Source organism: Sceloporus occidentalis, unplaced genomic scaffold, assembly GCF_023333645.1.
Source record: "Sceloporus occidentalis isolate IW3139 unplaced genomic scaffold, rSceOcc1.0.p SCAF_45, whole genome shotgun sequence".
NCBI classification, from domain to species: domain Eukaryota; kingdom Metazoa; phylum Chordata; class Lepidosauria; order Squamata; family Phrynosomatidae; genus Sceloporus; species Sceloporus occidentalis.
Genome location: NW_028317025.1, coordinates 3,815,601 through 3,837,477, shown reverse-complemented (window position 1 = coordinate 3,837,477; position 21,877 = coordinate 3,815,601). Strand labels below are relative to the sequence as shown.

At 39.5% G+C, this 21,877-nt stretch overlaps 1 protein-coding gene across 1 annotated transcript in view; it reads left to right on the top strand.

Moving 5' to 3' along the window:
• LOC149289489 (epidermal growth factor receptor substrate 15-like 1) overlaps positions 1-16,034 on the top strand; it is a 92,644-nt gene extending 76,610 nt beyond the window's left edge. The window contains exons 23-24 of the mRNA XM_089490542.1: positions 6,563-6,768; positions 15,888-16,034. Coding sequence (XP_089346668.1) covers positions 6,563-6,768; positions 15,888-16,034 — 353 coding nt within the window. The remainder of the gene's footprint in view (positions 1-6,562; positions 6,769-15,887) is intronic.
• Positions 16,035-21,877: the final 5,843 nt, after the last annotated feature.

Genomic DNA, 21,877 nt, shown 5'->3' with positions numbered 1-21,877 from the left:
GATAAAATCGATAATAATCGATAATGAAAATCGTTGTCAACGATTTTCATTATCGATTAATCGAATAGATTTTTATCGATTAAAAAAAGTTTTTTTCAGAGCAAATGCTCTGAAAAACTCCTCTCCTTATATAATCTGACCTCAAACAGAGATCGGATTATAACACTAGAATCCAGATCCCCCGCAACGCTGCAGGGGACCTGGATTCTCCTCACTGTCGGCCGGTCTCTCACTTCCGTCTCCCCCCTCCCATCTGCCTCCTCCCCCCTCCCATACATCACTCTGCCTCTCTACCCGGCTCCATTACTGACAGGCACTTTCCCTGCAGCTTCATAGAAGCCTCAGTGTAAGTGAAGGGCAGTAACGGAGTCTGTCTGTGCGATGCAGACCCCCACCGGCTGACAAAGAATCATCCTCTCTGTCAGCCGGTGAGGGTCTGCATCGCACAGACAGACTCCGTTACTCACCTGAAGTGCCTTCAGTAACGGAGCCGGGTAGAGAGGCAGAGCGGTGTATGGGAGGGGGGAGGAGTCAGAGGGGTGTATGGGAGCCACCCTCCCATACGCCACTATGCCTCTCTACGCGGCTCCCTGGTGTCTTGTCAGCAACGGAGGTTCACAGGAGGCAGAGTGGAGTATGGGAGGGGGGGAGGAGGCAGAGTGGTATATGGGAGGGGGAGGAGCCAGAGTGGTGTATGGGAGGAGGCAGAGTGGAGTATGGGAGGGGGAGGAGCCAAAGTGATGTATGGGAGGGGAGGAGGCAGAGTGGAGTATGGGAGGGGGAGGAGGCAGAGTGGTATATGGGAGGGGGAGGAGGCAAAGTGATGTATGGGAGGGGAGGAGCCAAAGTCATGTATGGGAGGGGGAGGAGCCAGAGTGGTGTATGGGAGGGGGAGGAGCCAGTGTGGTGTATGGGTGAGTTATAGTGGTGTATGGGGGGTATTATGAATTTCAGGGCATATAGGCATATCAGGGGGCATAAACATATCTGGGGTAAAAGGTATCAGGGGGCTCAGTGGCATACAGGGGGTATAAGGCATATCGATATTAGGCATATCAGGGGGGTATAAAACAAATCTGGGGGTAAAAGGTATATCAGAGGGCTCAGTTGCATATAAGGAGTATAAGGCATATCAGGGGCACAGCGGAATCTGGCATATAAGAGGTATAAGGCATATATGGGGGCAGAGTGGCAAGCTGGGGGTCAGATGTGCATAACTGGGGGCAGTTTGGTAAATAAAAAAAAATGTAAACAAGGCTTTTTTCTCAGTTTTTATTAAATATGAAAAATAGTTAACATATGTATTAATATTTACTAATAACTTTATATTAAAACCTAGTTTGAGAAACACTGTGTTTGGGTTCTTGTAGCTTTTATTATTATGTCAGTAAAATAAGAAGGTGAATAGAGAGAGAACATTGCAATAAAGAGATGAAAGTGTAAATTGTACGTTTTTTATTGCAATTTTTCTTCAATTTAAAATAATGTATTTTTTTATCCGATTAATCGATTAATCGACAAAATAATCGGCCAACTAATCGATTATTTAAATAATCGTTAGTTGCAGCCCTAAAAACAGCCATTGATTTTGTGGTGCAAGTGTGAGCCTGGTCTTAGTATTTTATGTGTGAACAGCTCTCAAATCTTTTTTGTTGGCAGGGAGAGATTCCATTTACTGTTTGTCCGTGCTGGGTGCTCCTCACAATCTGTTGTTTGAGATTGGGAGGCTATTTGAATGAAAGTAGTGGGGGATGTGGGAATATTGTCTGAAGTCTTTAATCAGTGTGCAGGATTGCTTGTAGTTCCCTTGATCTTGCATAGGGCTTCCATTTGTGGATCGTAGGTTACCACTAAAGGCACTCAAACTCTCTTTTGTGGCTGCTGATATCTCAGGTTTTTTTTTCTCTGGAGAAATTCCTGGCTCACTTTTTCTGGCTTTCATAGTGTGCCCATGGTTGATGAACTCCTTCCTGGGATTCTGGAGGTGTTTATCTTGGTCTGTAGAATCCAAACAAATTCAGATTTTTTTTTTAATGTCTTGACTGTAGATGATTGAGTTTCTGGTATGTCTGGGTTGGAAACTGTTGTGTTTTGGGTAGGTTGGCCTGTCTGTTGGTTTACGATAGAGTAAAGTCTGAATGGACTAGTTCTTAATGTAAATGGTAGTGTCGATGTTTGTGTAGGAGTAGCTCAGTTTCAATTTCAGGTCGGGATAGAAGGCATTATATTCTTCGTGAAATCTGAGCAGTTCCTCTTCGCACCCAGTGTGGAAGATTAGGATATCGTCTATGTAGCGGAGATATACCAGTGGTTCGGTGGGGCAAGCGGAGATGTAGTTTTCCTCCAGTTTGGCTATGAACAAATTAGCATATTGTGGTGCCATTCATGTGTAGTAATGTCAGGACTAGACTCCAATAGTGGTTTTAAAAAAATCTTTTTAAGTAGAATATCAAAAGTGATATTTTTCCTGGGGAGAACAGGGAGCTGAGGTGCTGTTCCATCTGCACTATAATAACTAAGCTCCACAATTGATATCTTAGCACACCACCGTCTGTTGTACAGGTTTATCTATTCAGTCGGCATCATTTGACAATTCATTTTCCAAGAAAATGCTTATCGAATGGGCAGTTAGCTCATCCTTGCTAATGCTTGTGTATGTACGAGTGTTTTAATATCAAAATGATGGAAACTGTGGTTTTAAACAGTACCGCTCTTCTAGGTGCTGAAACTCTTGTGGTTTAAGAAACATGCATTGCTTTTTTTTTTTTTTGTTAATATGAATATCGGCAAATAAACATCCTAGGTTATGTATACTTCAATGCCGGGAATTCAGATGTTGTTTTGCAGAGAGGCACTATTTTCAGCACTTCAGTTTGTGGTAGAAAGCCCATCATCTAGACAAGGGCTACCAGTCACCAGCAAAGTTAAGACAGTTAAGCACCGGTACAGTCAGAAACTTAAAACCAAGAAGTAATAGATTTTAAGTTTACATTTTTAATAACCCTCTCTGGTTTCCTGCCATACTATGATTGTATTATAGATGGTAAGTTAGTTGTCAGCTTTACAAAAATGTGGTAGTGCTTCTAGGTTTCTAACGCAGTTATGTCCAATTTTTTCTCCCCTAAAAGGGCAACTGTAGTGAATGAGAAAAAATGTTTCATTTAAATTTCTTAAATGCTAATAAAAGGATCTAGGAAATACCCTTTTCAGCTCCCACACTCCCACTATAGCATTCACGTGACTCTGCTGGGTTCCTGTTCTCCTGGCCGGTACAAGAGACGCTCCTCACGGCAAGCACACCGGTAGGCATCCCGGCCCCTCCGGATGATTATTGTCGGACGTTTTTTATTTCTGCATTTTGCCGATAATGCCCTTTTTGGCCGATTGTATTTAGGCCAATGATATATCAGTGCAGCTCTACTTCCGGTGCTCCACCATAGAAGCCCCGGCGGAAGTACCGGCCAGCAGCGGCGGAGGTTGTCTGTGTGCATTGCGCAGTGTTCGCCGGATGGATCTTCCTCTCTGGGTCACAGAGGGTGGCCAGCCTGTACTTTGGGATCTCCGTGATAACTTTCATGGGATCTGTCAGCTCCTCTATTAGCCTACAGATCAGTGTTTCCACCTCCAGGAGTGTCAAGATCAGCTGTGTAAGTAGGGGTATGACCTGGCTTAAATTCTGTCAAATCTCTGAAAGGCTTTTGGACTGTCACTTCCTACTACAGTAATACCCGTTCCCCTCAATTTATTGGACTAGTGCTTTCACATTCCCTTTGAATGGAAAGCACCAACATGTTCTTGGATAGGCTAGTTGAGTAGATGTCCTTGCCACACCTGTCACACTCTTAGAAAAGGCTGAGGTCTTACCACAACTTTTATTCTGGCGGCTGCTGCTGGTGGCATCTGTTTCTTTGCTGTTGGTGCCAATGCTTCCAGTTCACCCCTGAAGCAAAGCTTCACTGTGATGTGTACGTAGGTATTGGTTCACACCAGAAGTTGTGGGATCTCCCTAACACCTTACCCGTCTCACTTCCTTACAACACAACTTAAACCTTACGGTGCATCCATCTCCCACCTTTCACTAAGACATTGCCCACCAGGTTGGGTAGCAGTGTGTTGCTTGATGGCTTCACTCTGGCTCATAATCTTAGTCCAGGTCATCATCATCAACATTTTCCATGACCATATCCTTTTCCACACAAGGCGGATTAAGGTCCACTCTTGCTTCAAGAGTAGACCTTCCTTTTTTCCCTCATTTTCCTGTAGCTTAAAAATAGCTCTGCTGCTATTATGTGAAATTTGGGAGGTTTTGCAGTTTCGTTTATTTCATTAGGAACCCTCCTCGTTATTGTAGATTTGTTTGTACAAATCCAAATGCACTATATGAGATTTTCCTGCAGCTTAAGTTAAAATAAAGCATACATTTTATTTAAAACACAATAAAAATAACACCTGAAATTTTACTTTACGTGCCGTATGAACTGTTTAGGGGCGAAACAACGAATCGATAACATTGATAATAATCAATAACGGAAATAGTTGTCGACGATTTCCATTATCAATTAATCGAGTGATCGATTCGTTGTTGGAGCACTCGGCTCGTTTTACCTCCTCCACGAGCGTTTCCCCGCTTCTGCTACTCGCTCTGCAGTCTCCGCCTTCGTGACCTCGGATGTTACGCGCTTCAATTAAGAAAAGGGTGTTGGTCTGAAGTTCGAATAAAGTTTTCAACTTCTTGAAGGTTGGAAGTGGAACGAGTCCATAGCTGAGGTAAGTGATTCTCTATGTGCGAGTGGCTATGTGCAAGTGGCTATGTGCGAGTGTCAGGTGCAGGGCTGGGTGTGAGTGGGGATGCAGGGCAGGGCTGGGTGTGAGTGGGGGTGCAGGGCAGAGTGGGAGACTGGGTGCAGGGCAGAGTGGGGGTGCAAGGCAGAGTGGGAGACTGGGTGTAGGGCAGAGTGCTGGGGCAAAGTGCCAGGGCTGGGGCAAAGTGCTGATGCTGGGGCTAAGTGTGGGTGCTGAACAAAGTGCTGGGACCAGAGTGCTTGGGCAAAGCGCTGGGGCAGGTGCAAATATGGGTGCTGGGAAAACTACATTGCAATAATTAATACACCAAACTTATTTTTGTATTCTATCTGCAAAGAACACCGCACATAATAATAAAAATGGCTGAGGGTTCTGGCAAGGCAACCGCTGAAAAAAGTGTGCAACCCAACAAAACTAGTTTGATAAATAGTGTTTGGGTTCTTGTACTTTGAAAATATTGTTTTTTATTACATCATAACAAAATAAGAATGTTAATGTAAATTTTAAGTTGTTTTTTAACATCCAGTTCATTAAATTATTTTAAATAACCAAAAAACGTGCATATTGTTTTTTTTATCCAATTAATCGATTAATCAAAAAAATAATCGGCCAACTAATCGATTATTAAAATAATCGTTAGTTGCAGCCCTAGAACTGTTCCAATGTCATGTTTTATAGTATGCCAGCATATGAGTTTTACAAATAAAATGCTAAATACATTCTGGAAAGGACACTTATGGAAGGGCCAGGAAACTCATATTTCCGTGCTTGTGCATCGCTGCCACAAGTTCACAATGTTTTTCATTTATGTATGTATTTGTTTACATCCCCTGTGAAAAATGACGATGCAACGGGAATAGCAGCAATCGCCAGAGAAACATTAGCATCAACATATTTTAGTGTTTTCACATTAAGGGCACGTGTTCTCTAGGCCTGTGTGTCATCAGGTAGCAACTAATTGGTAATCGGGGTAATTCAGTGCCTTCAAATGAAAGCATGAGAAAAGTGAAAAAGGAATGAAGTTGAACAACTCTGTTCTAGTCAGCCCTCCATGTCTAGAATGTCGGTAAAATACGTCTAAATACTATGAGGCAGAGCTAAGCTGCTGATTTACAACATTGTGAAATATGATGGCACTATAAGTCAATAAGTAATAATTTTGTTTGTATTTTGTGGCATACCTTCCAAGTTTTCCTCTTTATGAGGATACAAGACTCATGTCAGTAGAACTCTGTGATACTGACTGTGATACTCTCATACCCAACAAACACTCAAAGCTCCATTATATCATTAAAAGTCTGCCTATCACAAAGGAACCAAACCATTTGAACCTCAAAGTGTGGTTAGTCTGCCACGAATGTTAACACTGGCAATTTCAACAATTATTTGAAACAATTGCTTGAAATTGGAGGATTGGCTTAAAATACTGATATGATGAAACAGTCTTCGACTGTGGTTAAAAGATCCGTATATATTTTACAAACTACGTCAGTAGTTATTATATTTTATGAAACCATACATCTCTTTCTTATACTTCATCCTGTACTGTGGAGGCAATTAACTGAAAAACTGACAAATAAATTGAAAGTCAATTAACCAAAGAAAAATGGAATATGATTTATTATTAATTTTATGATGCTACACATGGCTCATTATTTCAAAAATGACTCTTGGTGCTTCTGTATATTCAAGTATTGCTAGCTTAGGTAAAGAAAAACACTAATTGCCTTACTCTTTTTGCTTGCTTGTCTATTCTCAGGTAAAAGCACACCAGTGAGCCATCTGGGATCATCTCATTTCCCAAAGACCCATGATCCCTTTCAGCCATTTGGAACAGAACCTGGAGACCCGTTTCAGAGTCGGAAGGCGTTTGCAGACCCCTTCAGTGGCAAAGACCCCTTCGCCTCCTCGCAGCCAGGAAAACACTCAAAGGGAACATCTGCCGGGTTTGCAAACTTTGGCTCTGTAAGTTGAATCTCTCCTCCCCTTGTATAGAGGCCTGTGATCCTGTAGCCCAATAAAATGCTGCTACCTCTCTGCTGAAGTGGATGAAAATAGTGAATGCTTGGATGGTTTCCTGGCTGGATCTCTATGTACTCCATTGAAGAGCTCTAAGCCACTTCTGATCCCAAATCATTTTATATTTTGCATCTGGCAGTTGACTAACTACCGTGTACACCTTTAATAATGATGTGGTATCAGAAGTAAAACAAGTCAAATTTTATGCTTTTCTGTATCAATCAACATGTTTAATATTGCTTTTACACTTAATTGAAAGCAACCATACACCAGAGGCACTGGCCATGTTCATGGTAGCTAAATCAGGCCTGTCTTGCCACATTCCTTGTGATCCTATTCAAGTTTGTATTCTAATGATATTGTGATTCTGTGTTTTTAATTTATATTTCATAGTCTGCATGAGAGTGTGTATACATATGTGTGTACACTCACACACGATAGTTTTAAAGTTCTACTTAAGGTTTCAGATATTAAAGCCTTAATAAGCCTAATTGTTTTATTATAAGATGAAAGTAATGTTTAGCATTCTAAACTAACCTAGCCATGACAGGTACTCATTCATAGATATGCCATAGATATCACTATGCTTCAAAAGGGACATTCAATGTTCTTAGTAAAACCCAATTTCATGTAGTTTATAATGTGAAAAATATTAATTACAGGTCAGCATTCCAAGTTCATTGTACTTTATTTTATAAAGACCCTTCTGTGTTGGTCTCCTTTAGCTTTTCACAAATAAGTCTTGTGGGAGGGAGGGTACAGTTATAGATGATGCTGGCCTGAATAAATCAGGAAATTAGAATGCCTTGTTTGTCTGCAAGATGTTTTTTTTTCCTTAGCCATGGCCATTTTTGATTGTGTTGAGCATAATATTATGTACATGCACGTGTCTACCTCCAGCAGAGCTGCAGTATGTTCACGATCAAGGTTGACATGCGTTCTTTGGGATACCTAGGATTGTCTCCATCTCAACTGTACACAAAACAATTTTTAACTTGTTTTGGGTGTGTTGCTGTTACCACATCTGGCAGTGCTGCTGTTAGTAGCCTATTTAAATCTTCATCTTTACTTCTGGTTTAATGTTCCATGCACTGTCTGCCTTGCTATGTTGTACTTTCCTTATGTGTACAGTAATAATTTGTGTGTTTTTTCCAATAAATGAAAATCGTTTCCAGCATTCCCCTTCCTTTTATTTATTTCTCTGTGGGTCTTTTCCTTTTATGTCTCTGCTATCATCTTTTGCTGCTTTATAACAGTAGTTAACATTAAGAAGCTTTCGTTGATAATCAACCCCAAACATATATATCCATAGATTTTTTTTTTAAATCACGTGGGTTCTCTTTATGTTTTTGGTAAATAACAATCAATCTATTTAGCTGCATGGGGCATTTTGCATAAGATAAGTTCTCATGGGTTTATTTACTAAATATGCAATTAGCAGGAGAGTATTGAGTTATGCTTATTCTGGGCCACCTCTGGCAAGTACCTATTTCAAGTGGAAGCTGAGCTGGCCCTGTATATTATTTCTAGTGTGTATTTCAGTCAGTGAGGCATCTTTTGGGAAACTTCACTGATTAATGGGTGTAATAGAAGGAGAGACTTACGTAGTCTCAAACTTGCAATCCACTTAGCCACTATAAAATTTGCTTATTATATGTGAATTATATACGACCAGCTAAATTATTCTTGCAAAAGATGTTTGTTGTGTTTGGCCCTTATAGTCCATAGCTTTAAAAAATGCTGCTCCTCACAGCAGGGGCCTATTTGACTCCCCAGGCGGATCCTGTATGTGGCACCGCCCTCCCATTTTAAAATGTAAACACACCCACAAAAATTTATGTTGGCAAGAATATTTATTTCACCAATTTGTAAACTGTATGTCAACTGGAAAAAAACCTAGAAATCTGAAAAAAAAAATTACATAAATAAATGAAATACATTTAAATATATAACATTTACTGAACAATTATGGCATGGCCTAACTCCTATCGCTATATACTTGGCTAGACATTGATGCTGGTACCATAACTATACACTGAGCCAGACATTGACGGTAGTATAGCATAACACCCTATCACTATATACTAATCCAGACATTGACATAGTGGTCCTCTGCCCCTGAAGCGGCCTGCCTGTGCCGCCTCTGCCCCTGAAGCAGCCTGCCTGTGCCGCCTCTGCCCCTGAAGCAGCCTGCCTGTGCCGCCTCTGCCCCTGAAGCAGCCTGCCTGTGCCGCCTCTGCCCCAGAAGCAGCCTGCCTGTGCCGCCTCTGCCCCTGAAGCAGCCTACCTGTGCCTCCTCTGCCACTCAAGCAGCCTACCTGTGCCGCCTCTGCCACTCAAGCAGCCTGCTTGTGCCGCCTCTGCCCCTGAAGCAGCCTACCTGTGCCTCCTCTGCCACTCAAGCAGCCTACCTGTGCCGCCTCTGCCACTCAAGCAGCCTGCTTGTGCCGCCTCTGCCCCTAAAGGCAGCCTGTCTGTGCTACACCTGGCCATGAAGGCAGCCTGTCTGTGCTACACCTGGCCCTTAGGTATCCTGCTTGGCCCATTTCTGCCCCTAAACACGTTCAGGGGGCATTCACTCATTCAATCCCCCTCCTGCACCCCCTTACCTCACTTGTAGATTTTACTGGTCCGGGGTGAGGCACGCACCGGGGCCACGCAGATGTCAATGCAGCCTGGCAGCCACCTAACGCAGGCCTGCAGCTTACTGCTTTGGCACCCACAAGCTGTTTGAGGAAACACTCTTTTCCACCTAAAGGGAAGCAGGAACTTGGGCGGGTAAAGAGTTTCCTCACAATACAGAAATCCACCCCACAATATCCTACTTCTTCAGATTAAGGTGTCAATATTCTTCCAGCCCTTTCTAAAACAAATAAGGGAACCTTACATGGATTAAAATATAAAAAAAAAATGAAAACCATTGCCGATCTTCCAGTTGAATGTCTTCTCTGTCAGGAGTGATTGGTAGTACAGGTTCCGTCCTTGTCCGTAGCATTCTGTTATTTTCTTATAATCCATAGTTGTGGCGTGAGTGATCTCTTCAAAACATGTTGCACCTCACAGCACCCCAACCATATCAGTTCTCTTGCAGCACAATACAGAAATTCAGTATCCCTAATAAGGGATCCTTTTTTGTATTAAAGGATTTTGTTTTAAAATATTAACATTACTTACTTTCGAAGTGACTGCCTATTCTCCCTAAAACATGCTGCTGTTTCCATTGTAATCTTCAGCTCTCCTGTGGAGCAACTGCGTGATTTCCTCAAAACAGGCTGTACCTCAAATGACCTTGTCATTTGAATAATGTACATGGAGATTTCAGTATCATATCTTTTGTGGCAGCATCCAGAAATCAGCCCCCAATATCCCATTTATTCAGTTTAAGGTACCTTTCAGTCGAGTGTCTTCTCTCTCAACGACGACCTGTGCTGTCAGAGCCCATAACATGCTGCCAGTTCCTTTTTTTTTTTCTTCTGAAAACCTTAAGGAAATTTTTGCGCAAACCTTGCCTGTACCGTTTACTTAATGATTGAAAAAAAAGTACTACCCTCATAAACTAAATTCTTAAGTCCATCCACCTAGGCTATTACTGTGTAAATGTGCACACAACAGTAAACCGAGCCAAAACATTTTTTGGGGTTAAACATTTTACCATTGTACTAGATTTAAGGGATGTTTCATTGGGTGCTATGCAATTATTCTCTTTGTACATAACCACAGTAAATCGTGTTTTATTTGAAAGAATAACTTGCCGTAAACATGGCTAACCACGATAGTTGTGTCCCATCTGTCAAATGAAGCACAGTCCCCTTTGATTTGAGTTTATATGAGCTCAGAAGCGAGAATCACAGGAACCTGATAAATGTTATATTGCAGGCATGAAAAGGTAAAACAAAAATCTACATGGACAAGTTACACATACTTAAATAGAAAATGGTATTGTGTGGGAGAAGGCCCTCTCTAGCCTCGACAAATATGTTTGAAAATAAATTGATTTTTTTTTATATGTAAATTTTAAATGCATATATAATTTGTTACTAAAGAAGTGAACATCTGTTCTTTCCAGAACCTCTCATCAGCATAAATTGAAAAATCTGTATTATATACTAGCCATTTACCTAATAAAACATGCCACTTTTTCTTCCTAAGGTAATGCGGTATATGTGATGTCACTCTCTGTGTCCAGAGATTTATCTGTCACTGAAAGCAGATTCACTTTCTAAGTCAGTACTCCCCTTTCATACATAGAATGAGGCAAGGGAAAAGCAGATTATTTAAAAACAGGAAGTCAATATCCTAATGTGGTCATCTCTTATCTCAGCTTATATATTTATATTTTTAACCAGATGTTTCCATACACTGATTGAACTAAAAACACAAGACGTAAGGTCTAGGTAACTCTGAGAAAATGAATTAACATACTTTTGCTTTCTAAATATTTTTCACCCCTTCTTTCTTTTCTTGTGCTTGGAACATATTTACCAGCATGCATCTATCCTTTGCTTCTTGATTGGCTGCTCGGTTTACATATATTTTATATAAATATCCTTATATTTTATATATGAGAAAAGTTTGAGAGACATTTGGAACATGTATGATGAAGTGTTATCACTAATATACAATATATATATATTGTTTCAATTAACACAGTATAAAGAATGATCAATATATGTTAGAGGTGATACTCGGCAAAGTTCTATTAGGTGCTGCTGATACCCTGCCAGAATCCTCAAAATAAAAAAAAAATAGTAAGACTGTATTAATATATAGAATATATATAATGATACATTAAATCATGTGCCTAAGACTAATTACAGTAAACTTGTCTCAGGTAGGTTCTCTAAAATAATTGTGCTAAAATTTTTAAATTTAATCTCTCTTGGAATATCAAAGACTGAATCTCGCTGGACCAGGGTAACTCGGTATACATTGCCTTCTAATGGTGAAACCCCACTGACTTCCCTATATAGCTTGACGTCAGGAAGACTTACCGACAACTTTGATCCAGCACAATTTCCCCTTGAGTCTGTATCCTTTGTCATGCTCCCATTCAGGTGAACAAGTATTTTTATGTGCTTGCTTTGGTAATCATTTTTACCTCATTATTACACATCCTCACCCTAGTCCTAACGCTTGCAGGCTAAGGTGTTTTTCTTATATTGGACCCTAGTTTACTAGAGGTCAACATGCAAGAAAAAGTTAAAATGGAAATCTGTACTGCTAAAACATTCATTCTGTTCAATCTCAAAGATCAACTTCAGGTGGAAGAACTGGCAAAGGATATATAAATATGTATTAGAATTTGGTATTTGTACCATCTATCCACATAAGCATTCTGGTCTTCTTTTAGTTTACCATTCTGTATTATGTCCAGTCAGTACAGATCTTTAACAAGTATTTGCTTGGTAATTTTTATGTAGGTTTTCCCCTAATTTCTCCAATGTGGTATAGCTCGTGGTATTTATGGCTACTTTAGTAATCTGCTTACTTCCCAGTTTGAAGTGACATTGAGTGTATGTGTGATATATATAATGTATATGTATGTATGTTTTACCAATGGGTATTTTGTTAAACAGTGGTGCAGGGAACCCTGGGTAAGACAGAAATGATACAAAATGCAATGGGTCATCTTCTTAAATTAAAATCAGAATGAATGTGTCGCTTCAGAGACTAGCAGGAAAAAGATGGAGGTAAGCTATAGTGAGTTGAAAGGAAATGTTATCGAAATGTCTGCAGCAATGAGAGGCAATGATCAAACACAGTATGAATTATATCGCTAGGTTATTCAATAAGGTCTTCTATATGGCTACATCGAAATGGCTAAACAAGAATTATAATCATAAATTAAGAATTATAATAAAATTATTAAAATAATTATTGAAAAAATAGGCCCCATCAATGTGTTAAATCACTCTAAGGGTAGCATATCACATTTATATAAATGTTTCATGTGAACATGATCTGCAAAAAGAATATTTATACAATTTAATGCATCAATAACGCTTGATCTGTTTTGAAGTCCGCCTTAAGTATAAATCGCAAATGCATCATAAATCTTCCAGTAAGTGGCAGGTGCTAATACGGGACAAAGTTCATCTAATCCGTCAATAGATAATGCAAACCTATAAACAGAATTAGGGAAAAGGATTTCATGAAGCAATGAAAGAACCTATAGACAGGGTTATGTGTAGTAGGAAGGATTATACCTTAAAAAGGAGAAATAAGATTAACCAATAGAGGTGGACAGGTAGGTTAAAGAAAGCTGTCAAAAGAAAAGAGTTTCAGGTGTCTTCAGAATCACTGATCATAAAAGATGTATTGGAATTTTATATGTAAAGATCCAATGTTAAATTTGGAGATTGGGCAGGGAAGCAGTTTGCTTTAACCATTGAACCGCATTTGTACAACTGCTTCCTGCTTGGCTTTTGCTTCCCCCTCAAAAATATAATTCGTGCTCTTCCTAAGTGACACTTGTGATTGACTAATCACAAGTGACCCATTCAACTATACCCACAAAACCACACATGCAATCTAACTCTTATCTTAACATGGCATTTTGATGTAATAATGCAAACTATCTATTCCATTGCTACTATTCTACTTGATGTGTAAGTTTATGTTTGTGTATTTATAGGTGTTAGATATATATATATATATCTATCTATAGATAGATATACATACACATACAGAAATAGAGGAAAGAGCGAGAAAGATAGACAGAGACGTGTGCAGGGAATGAAGTAATCTATAATCTACAAAAAAGAAAAATGTAACAAAAATATGGGACCTACCATAAGTAGTAACAAATGTCAGTTATCTTTTTTTTTTTTTGTATTAAAATTGGTTTGAGGCAGAAGGGTTAGAGCAGCTTTCTGTAGATGCCTTTGCAGTTTTATGATAGCTTAGGATACACTGGTCTAATATACTATGTAATGACTGTTGGGGCATGTCTATGTGTGTAACATTGCTTAGTCCTTAGGCTAGGTTTCCACTTGGGTTTTTGTCCTGCGTTTTTTTTCTTGATGAAAAACGCCAAGAAAACTGCCACTGCATTTTTCTGCGTTTTGGCGTTTTTTCTGGAGTTTTTTCTGGCGTTTTAGCCTTTCTGTGGAAATTGCTTTTTTTGACCTTAGGCAGTTTTTCCAGCCTTTACAAGTTAGAAGTTTCACCCAGCTAAAAGGGATTAGGATAAATGGCACGTATCTGCCCCCTCCTGATGTCATTTACTTGGTAGAGTTCTACACAAACGCCCCGGCGGACCCTTTTGTCACTTTTCTGTGGTTTGTAAGGCATACTTTATTCCGAATGTCTGCTCCTCTAGGAAGATTGGCCCCAAATGATGGTGCAAATTGTTTGCTGTTGCTTTTGGCACGCAGGATCCAGTTGATGTGTCGCTTATGTTTGTTTGTAATGGCATGTTTGTTCCAAATGGTGTAGAATTCAATATGAACTTTGTTTTGTGTGAAACTGTTTGTTTCCAGCCTATTTCTCGTAGGACACACAGATACTGGGTCCATCCTCTGCATTGTAACTGTGGAAAAAACGCCATAAAAAACGCCAAGGCAATAAACCCACATGGCTTTTTCATGGCGTTTTTTCTCTCCCATAGACTTCTATTGGAGAAAAACGCCAAGATTTCCTTGCAAAAAACGCCAGAGTGTCAACATGCTGCGATTTTGAAAAACTGCCACAGAGCCCAAAAAAGCAGAAAAACGCCAAAGAGGACTGAAAAAACGCCAAACAAAAAAACGCCAAGTGGATATGGCATTGTGCGATTTCCTATTGAAGAACAGCTAACATCTGGCTGCTGCGTTTTTTCACAAAAAAAACGCCAGGTGGCGCTATTGGCGTTTATATGGGCGTTTTTAGCTAAAAAAACCAAGTGGAAACCTAGCCTCAGGCTGCCATTTAATCTAAAGAAGAGACCTCTGAGGTTTCTTTCTGTGTTGGCCCAAGTGTTAACCATCATTAAGGACTATTAAGAAGGAAACTGTACTTGGCGTCATACCTTGACTTGCCCCTAATACAATCTAGGAAGTGTATATGAAATTGTAATCATTTTGCTATTGATTGAAGTGAATATAAAGGTCTGGTCACATTTTGATCCCAATGACTTCCTAGGGGATCCAACATTTTTTACTGGGCCTGTTCCTTAAAGTAAAGTGAAACCCATGAAAATGTGATCTGTTACAAGATCTTATACACCAATGTGGAGGGGCACACCTTCATCACAAGACCTTGCGGTAGTGATACTTTTGTATGATCTTGCCTTGCTAGAATTTGTTGATCCTTTTCCTGAACAAGAATTATCTGTTAGGGATTAAACTGAAAATTATATAATTTTTCTTTTTAATTCTTGGCAATAAAAAAAGGTAAACGACTACCGTATTTATCGGCGTATAACATGCACTTTTTTAACTAAAATATGAAGCTGAACCCCTACCTGCATGTTATACGCCGATAAATCCTAGAGCTGCACAATCTTCCGCTGCACAATCTTCCCCTGCACAGCTCTCTTGCGCTCCCCCTCTGATGCCGGGAGCCGGGTGATGACGTCACTCCGGCCCCGTCATGAGCACAAAAAGTAAAACTCTGGAAGATAAAAGAGGACCCATACCAGATCTCCGAAAAGGTAGGGAGTCTTGATGGGCCTCTCAAATACTGGCAATATTGGCAATATATAAAATTAGTGTGTGTGTCTGAGTTTTTTATTATTTAAACTTTTTTACTCAAATTTCCTTGTTAAAATGAGGGTGCGTGTTATACAACAGTGCGTGTTATACGCCGATAAATACCGTAATTAGAGTGGATTGGCAATCTCTTAGGATATGGGTGACAAGGCAATATTTAACTAGTCAAAATGTAATCAAGATGAAATAAGTCATGAATGCGAATAATTGCACAGCTAATAGGACATAGCCTAAAGGCTAATTAAATTATAGAACAAGTGACAAAATGTTAGTGTTGGGTAAGTAAGTGTCTTCACCCATCAGTTACATTTGTACATTTTAATATTCAGCTTTAAAGGGACAAGTTACCCATGCCTCCATGTTTCTGCCCCACAGTTTGGGAACGAAGAGCAGCAACTAGCCTGGGCCAAGCGGGAGAGTCAGCGAGCTGAAAAGGAGAGACTAGACCGATTAAAACGACAAGAGCAAGAAGACCTGGAGCTAGCAATTGCCCTCAGCAAAGCAGAGATGCCCAGTTCTTGAAAATCAAATCCACCAATTCCTCCACTTCCTGTGTCCATGGGACCCATCGGCAATTGTGTTACAAGTTGGGCAGAGGGGCGAGGAACCCCAAAATGACTCAATGTTAAGCTAGCCTTCTTTTATGTCTGAACTATTAGCCAATTACCGGGGAGCTGTGGCTGCAATATCATTCTTAAACTACCCAATGGGAATTATTCAGTGAATCATCTCATGTTTATCCTATTGTTTTATATCAGGGAGGTAGCCCCATTCATTTATTGTCCTTTCCTTAACCTACAAACCCCTATCCCATCAGCTGCACTCAGCTTGTACAAAGCGTTCACCAGGTATGACGGCTACACACATGATCACCAGTAAAAACAAGTGTCATAAAGCAGCGTTTCTTTGTTAGACGTTTTCAACATTGCATTTTCAGCGTTCGTAATGGGATCTGGATTTTTTAGTCTAACTTTCCTTTATTCACATGGACTTCATTTAGAGCAAATGGCAGCTAATTCAACAGTCAAACAGAAAACCACGCAAGTTTGGGGAAAAAAAGAAATATTAGCAAATAATCTGTTATGATGTGCTTAAGACGAAGGACTTCATTGGTAGCAGATAATGTGATTATCAGTATATATTTTATGTTTTCTGCAGATGATATTCAATGGTTCCATCTATTTCTTAATAGTAGTGGTAAAAATATAGGATTTCTTTTAACTATTTAAAGTTTTAAAATATTTTGAAGATGCACTTTCACTGCAAATTTGAGATATGGGATCCCTTTCACCTTTTTATTTTAATGTTTTTTTAGCAGATGGATGCTTTGGAATGGAAAGTAAGTAAATGTGGTTCCCTTAAACAACTTCAAATATAAACTGTCATAATTTTGCTAGCTTGTCATCATTGTTCTGTGAAGCCCCAAATATTTAGGAAACTAAACAAGCTACTTCATCCCTCATGAATCACAAGCTTGGATGAGGGCCCAGCGAAACTGGATCTGAAAGCTGGGTCAGTCTTTGTTATCTTGAGCGTAACACCTCTGTGAATAGAAGCTGCTCCCAACAAATATGCAGATGAGATTCCATACTCCAGCATATTAAATGATTACGCTGTGTAAAATTGCTGGCAAGCTCTTACAGCGCTCGTGAAATTAAACTCCACTATGTTTCTATATGCAAGCATGTTTAAATCCAAAAAACGGAAATTAAAAACCAGTTAGTTGGGTGGTGGCAGGGGAATGTCTTAAGGTCATAATAGACTCTTAATGAAAAGTTATACAGTATACTTAATGTATACTGATTCTGCTTTTACACTGTGCTAAAATTGTTCCAGGAAGCTTTGTGTGCATCGACACTTCCAATTTGATAGCACTAATTCAATCCTTCATAATAGTCAAGTGACGGAGGTAAAACCACAACTTTCCCGATAACTCTTCCGTTAGTGGATTAATCCCATAGCAAGGTGGAAGTGCTGTGCTGTCATGTTGGGGGGTGAAGGGCAGTTAATGCCCCAAAATATATATCAAAATGGCAGCATGCAGGCTATGAGTAAAACAAAGTATTTTAGTAAGCAGTCCATTTAAAAAAAATATATCTATTATATGTATACACACACATTAAAAAGACCAAGGAAACATAAAATTTTTAATGGTACTGTCTCTTTCGCCAATCATCATGAATGTTATCTTAAAGCCGTTAATAAATCACCACAGCAGTAGCTCTTTACGAACGCTTGGGGGAAAAATGGGCATTCAGTGTACAGCTTGAAAGCTATAAGACTAAACATGAAAGTCTAGTTAAAATTGTTCCAACTTACGCTTGTTTCTATTGTGTGCACAAAGTACCCTCATTTTCTCACACAACTTAACTTGAATCATTCTGAATATCACCATTAAAAGGGTCAAGGTGCAGTTTGAACTGTCATGTTTGTGGTCCGCAGTCTAGCATTTTGTGTAATAAAGGAAGCAAGAAAGCAAAGGAATACATGGTGATTCCACATAGCAAATCTGGTTTATTAGGGTAATCTGAACAGAAATCTGCATATTAGGGTGATCTCAATAGAAACCTGCTTATTACGGTGATCTCAATAGAAACCTGCTTATTAAGTTGATCTGAACAGAAACCTGCTCTGGAAATTTTCAACAAACTATATCATGTAAGTAATATATTATTAAATGATAATCATTATTATGTCCCTTTACTTACACTCCAGTATCATTGAACATCTGAAATGTTATCCCTGTATTTTTATTGCAAATTTAAGCTGTAGCATGCCAAGAGAAGCAAAGCTTCATGTCTGATACTGCTGCTTAGATTGCAGGTTGGATCATTCTGTGAAAATAAGTAGACCAAAGTAAAACAAAAAATAAAAAGGTGCACGATTAGGTTACTTATAATGGAGAAAGGTGTTAAACTACCCACATCTGTTCAGCTGGGTGTATCAAATCCATAGCTGTGAATACATTAATCTTAAAACAATGTGAATCTGAATCAGTGATGTTTTAATAGTATGTATTGTTTTTGTTTTAACCATTTGGCTGCCAGTGGTGCAACTGTGAATAGCACAAACAGCACAGTAAGCTGTTTTAACTTGGTGAATTTTAACACAGATATATGTGCAGGCTCCTATTTGGTCTCAGACTCCACCTCCTTGTTTGTTTTGTTTTTTTGCTTTTTTAAGTAATAGTTTTTGAAGAGAGGGAAAGGGCCACTGCAAACTTAAATTTAAGCTTTCTAGGAAGAATTTAATCAGGTGAGTTAAAGTAAAACCCTCTGCCTGTTATAGCCTTGACTATTTAATGAAGAGGTGGTAAGTTACCCTTCATCATTGCACTTTGATCTCTGCTGGACACAGCTCAGGGGATGGTGGAAGTTATGTGTCTGTATGTATTCTGCCAATCCTTTGCAGTGTATAATGCCAAGAACCTGTCGGTTGCTCCATGCTGTTATCCCACAATATTAGTAAAAAAGCGCAGAGGAAGGGGAATATATTAAGTATTAATCCGTTATCTGTGTCTATTGTTTATAAGAGAAATGTTATTGTTTTAATATAATAAATGAAAAGTTACTTTTTTTTGGAATGTGTTGTTTTAAATTTTGTCACGTTTTTGTTTTGTTTTTTTGCAGCGACGACCAGTATTTGCTGGGCAACTTGATGTAGTTCTGTCCTATTGAAAATGTTTATTCACTTCCTTACTCATTATTTATTGTTTATTATTTGTTTTATATAGCGCCATTAAATTCAACAGGTGAGGAGGGCCCTGCTCAAACAAGCTTACAATAATAACTGAGTAAGGACCTCTGTACGGTCTATTCACTTGACCCCTTAAGGACAAAGTCATCTTCAACATTTCTGTTATGTCCTCTTTCAGCCATAATTTCTAAATGTTCTCTTTTAGTGTATCCACACAAATTATATATTGTTTTTCTCTTGTCATTCCCTGCAGCACTGACAATGAGATGTAGCTCCAGTCCCTGGTAGGGTAGGACCAACCTGCTCCTCCAAACTACCCCCTCCCAACTTAAAGTAGGAGCTCATGCTCACTGCCCCCTTTTTTTTTTTTTTATATGCATCTATTTTCCTAGAGTCCATGCAAGGGTCTTTCTCATATTTACCTACACACTTTTGGTTGAGCAAAAGCCAAGAAGTCATTGGGCAGGCTTGTCCTCCTTATGTCACTACAGAAGTATAAGCCCTCTGGCATTAGTCTCTAGTGTCTCTCCTCCTATCCAAGATGTAGTTGTGAGTTATGACTGATAAACATAATGAGGTACCCTAGGAGGAGACCAGTGAATCCCAATTTTCTGTGGCCACCAGATGTTCATGTGACACGGGGATTAGTTCTCCTTCAGTTTTAAGCTTTTGTTTGTTTTTCTTCTGTTCCTCAGTAATTCTCTCTGTTGTGTTGGCTTTCCTGAGATAGTCTAAGATCATGATATCCCCCTATCAGAAGCACCGGATTTTTGCCATTTTGCAGTCTCGTATAAGCAGTATGCTTCAGCTCCTGGATGGATAGTGATTCTCCAGAAATCTATTTCTGGGAATGGTGATAGAGAGAGGATTTGTTCTCTTCAGGAGGTGCCTCTTAAAACATTCCTCCTGTCCTATGAGATAAATAATGATGCTTTTATCATCTTGATGACCCCCAAGACATTTGGTAAAATCTGCGGACTGATGGGTAAGAAATTGTACTTTTTGGAAGACATGGGTCCCGTTACATCTAACATTCCATCAGCTGATGGATTGTGCAGGAAATTCAAGAAGCGCACACTGCTGAGGGTACAGGACCCCTATGGGAGTTACAGCCCACTACCCTTTTTCCATGGCTGAATTGGTGTATACATAGAATATACCTGGGTTGCTGCTAGAATAAGTATGACCAATAGGTACACAAAACATAGCAAGAATTCAGCACTTACTCGGCGAATACCATTCAAAAAACAACTAAAGCATACCCCTGATCTAGAGTTGTAAGGCTACAGTTTGGTCCATGCTGGATACCGTTGTCAAACAGTACTCTTTTCTTGAGGACTCCTGTTTGGCAGAAATTTTGCAGTTAGTGGTGACTTGATTTATTCTTCCCACCTTCTATATCTTTTTTATATCTCATTGTCACTGCTTCCAGGAATCGCAAGGGAATGTATACATGTTTACATTTTTACCTGCAAATGTGTCTGTGTGTATCCTCCAGCAGTACTACTTTATTTGTCCTATATCATGATTTTTGTTCATATTGTTCTGTTGCTTTGTTATTACATAGAGGGGCGGTTGGAAGGGGCAAGTATTTTTGGTTTCTTCCTGCCTTACCACAAGAGGGAGCTTAAGCTGGAGCTATATCTCATTGTCAGAGCTTCTAGAGGATACACATTTTCAGAACAAGTATGGCTTTCTTTTGAAACCATATTCATCTATATAGTCTATAATTGAATATTTAATGAATATTTTAAATTATTTAAAACATTGAAAAAAAGTTTTACAGGTTTTTTTTGTTTGTTTTTTTGGGTAAATCACTTTTTAATTTCCAAAGAAGAAAATAGAATGGTATAAAAGGGTGCAATATGGTACACAGCTATGAATCCATCGCATGTTACAGCAAGATTAACAGCACAGTGCAGGTATTGGCAATGCATATTTTATGCAAGCAATTATGTCTGAGCAATCCAATTAATCATAGTCCACAGCAGTCGGGAAGACGGGGTACTGGGTAGGTACCAAGGAATATTGGGGAGAGAAAAATAACACCTTAAAGGGATATTTGTAAATACCAAAGGGATTTTTTAATATAATTATATTTGTTGATACAATCAACCACCTTCCCGTGGGCAGACCTGTGGCCTATCCTCAAACTCGAAACCACTTACCTTAATACCTGTCTGATCTGTCATTAGCCAAGAGGGCCAGCTTCTTCACCTTGCACCCTGGCTCAACTCTTAGGACCCGCTCTCTGAAGGAGGGAGGGGATGAATCTCCCCATTTTAATGGTATCAGGGCTTTTGCTGCCATCAAAAGGTGACAGATTACAGTATGCTGTAAGAAGAGAAACCCTGTTGTGAATGGCAGTTTCTTATCTGTGAATTTATGTAGTAGTGAGTGGATTTGGCACCAGAAGGGGACTTAAGACAAAGCCACCATAGGTGAAGAAATGTACCTGGAGATGCCCCACATTTCCAACAGGAGTTTGACATATTTGGTTAGTAAACATGAGTCACTGAGGGGGTGTATACCAATTAGCCAACAATTTGTACATCTCCTGGTCCTTATTACTGAACTACGATGGGTGAGGATGTATATTTTTCCCCACAGCTCCATGGTGAGGGAGATCTGCAGCATCGCCTCCAATTTTCCCTGTTTGAACATCATTG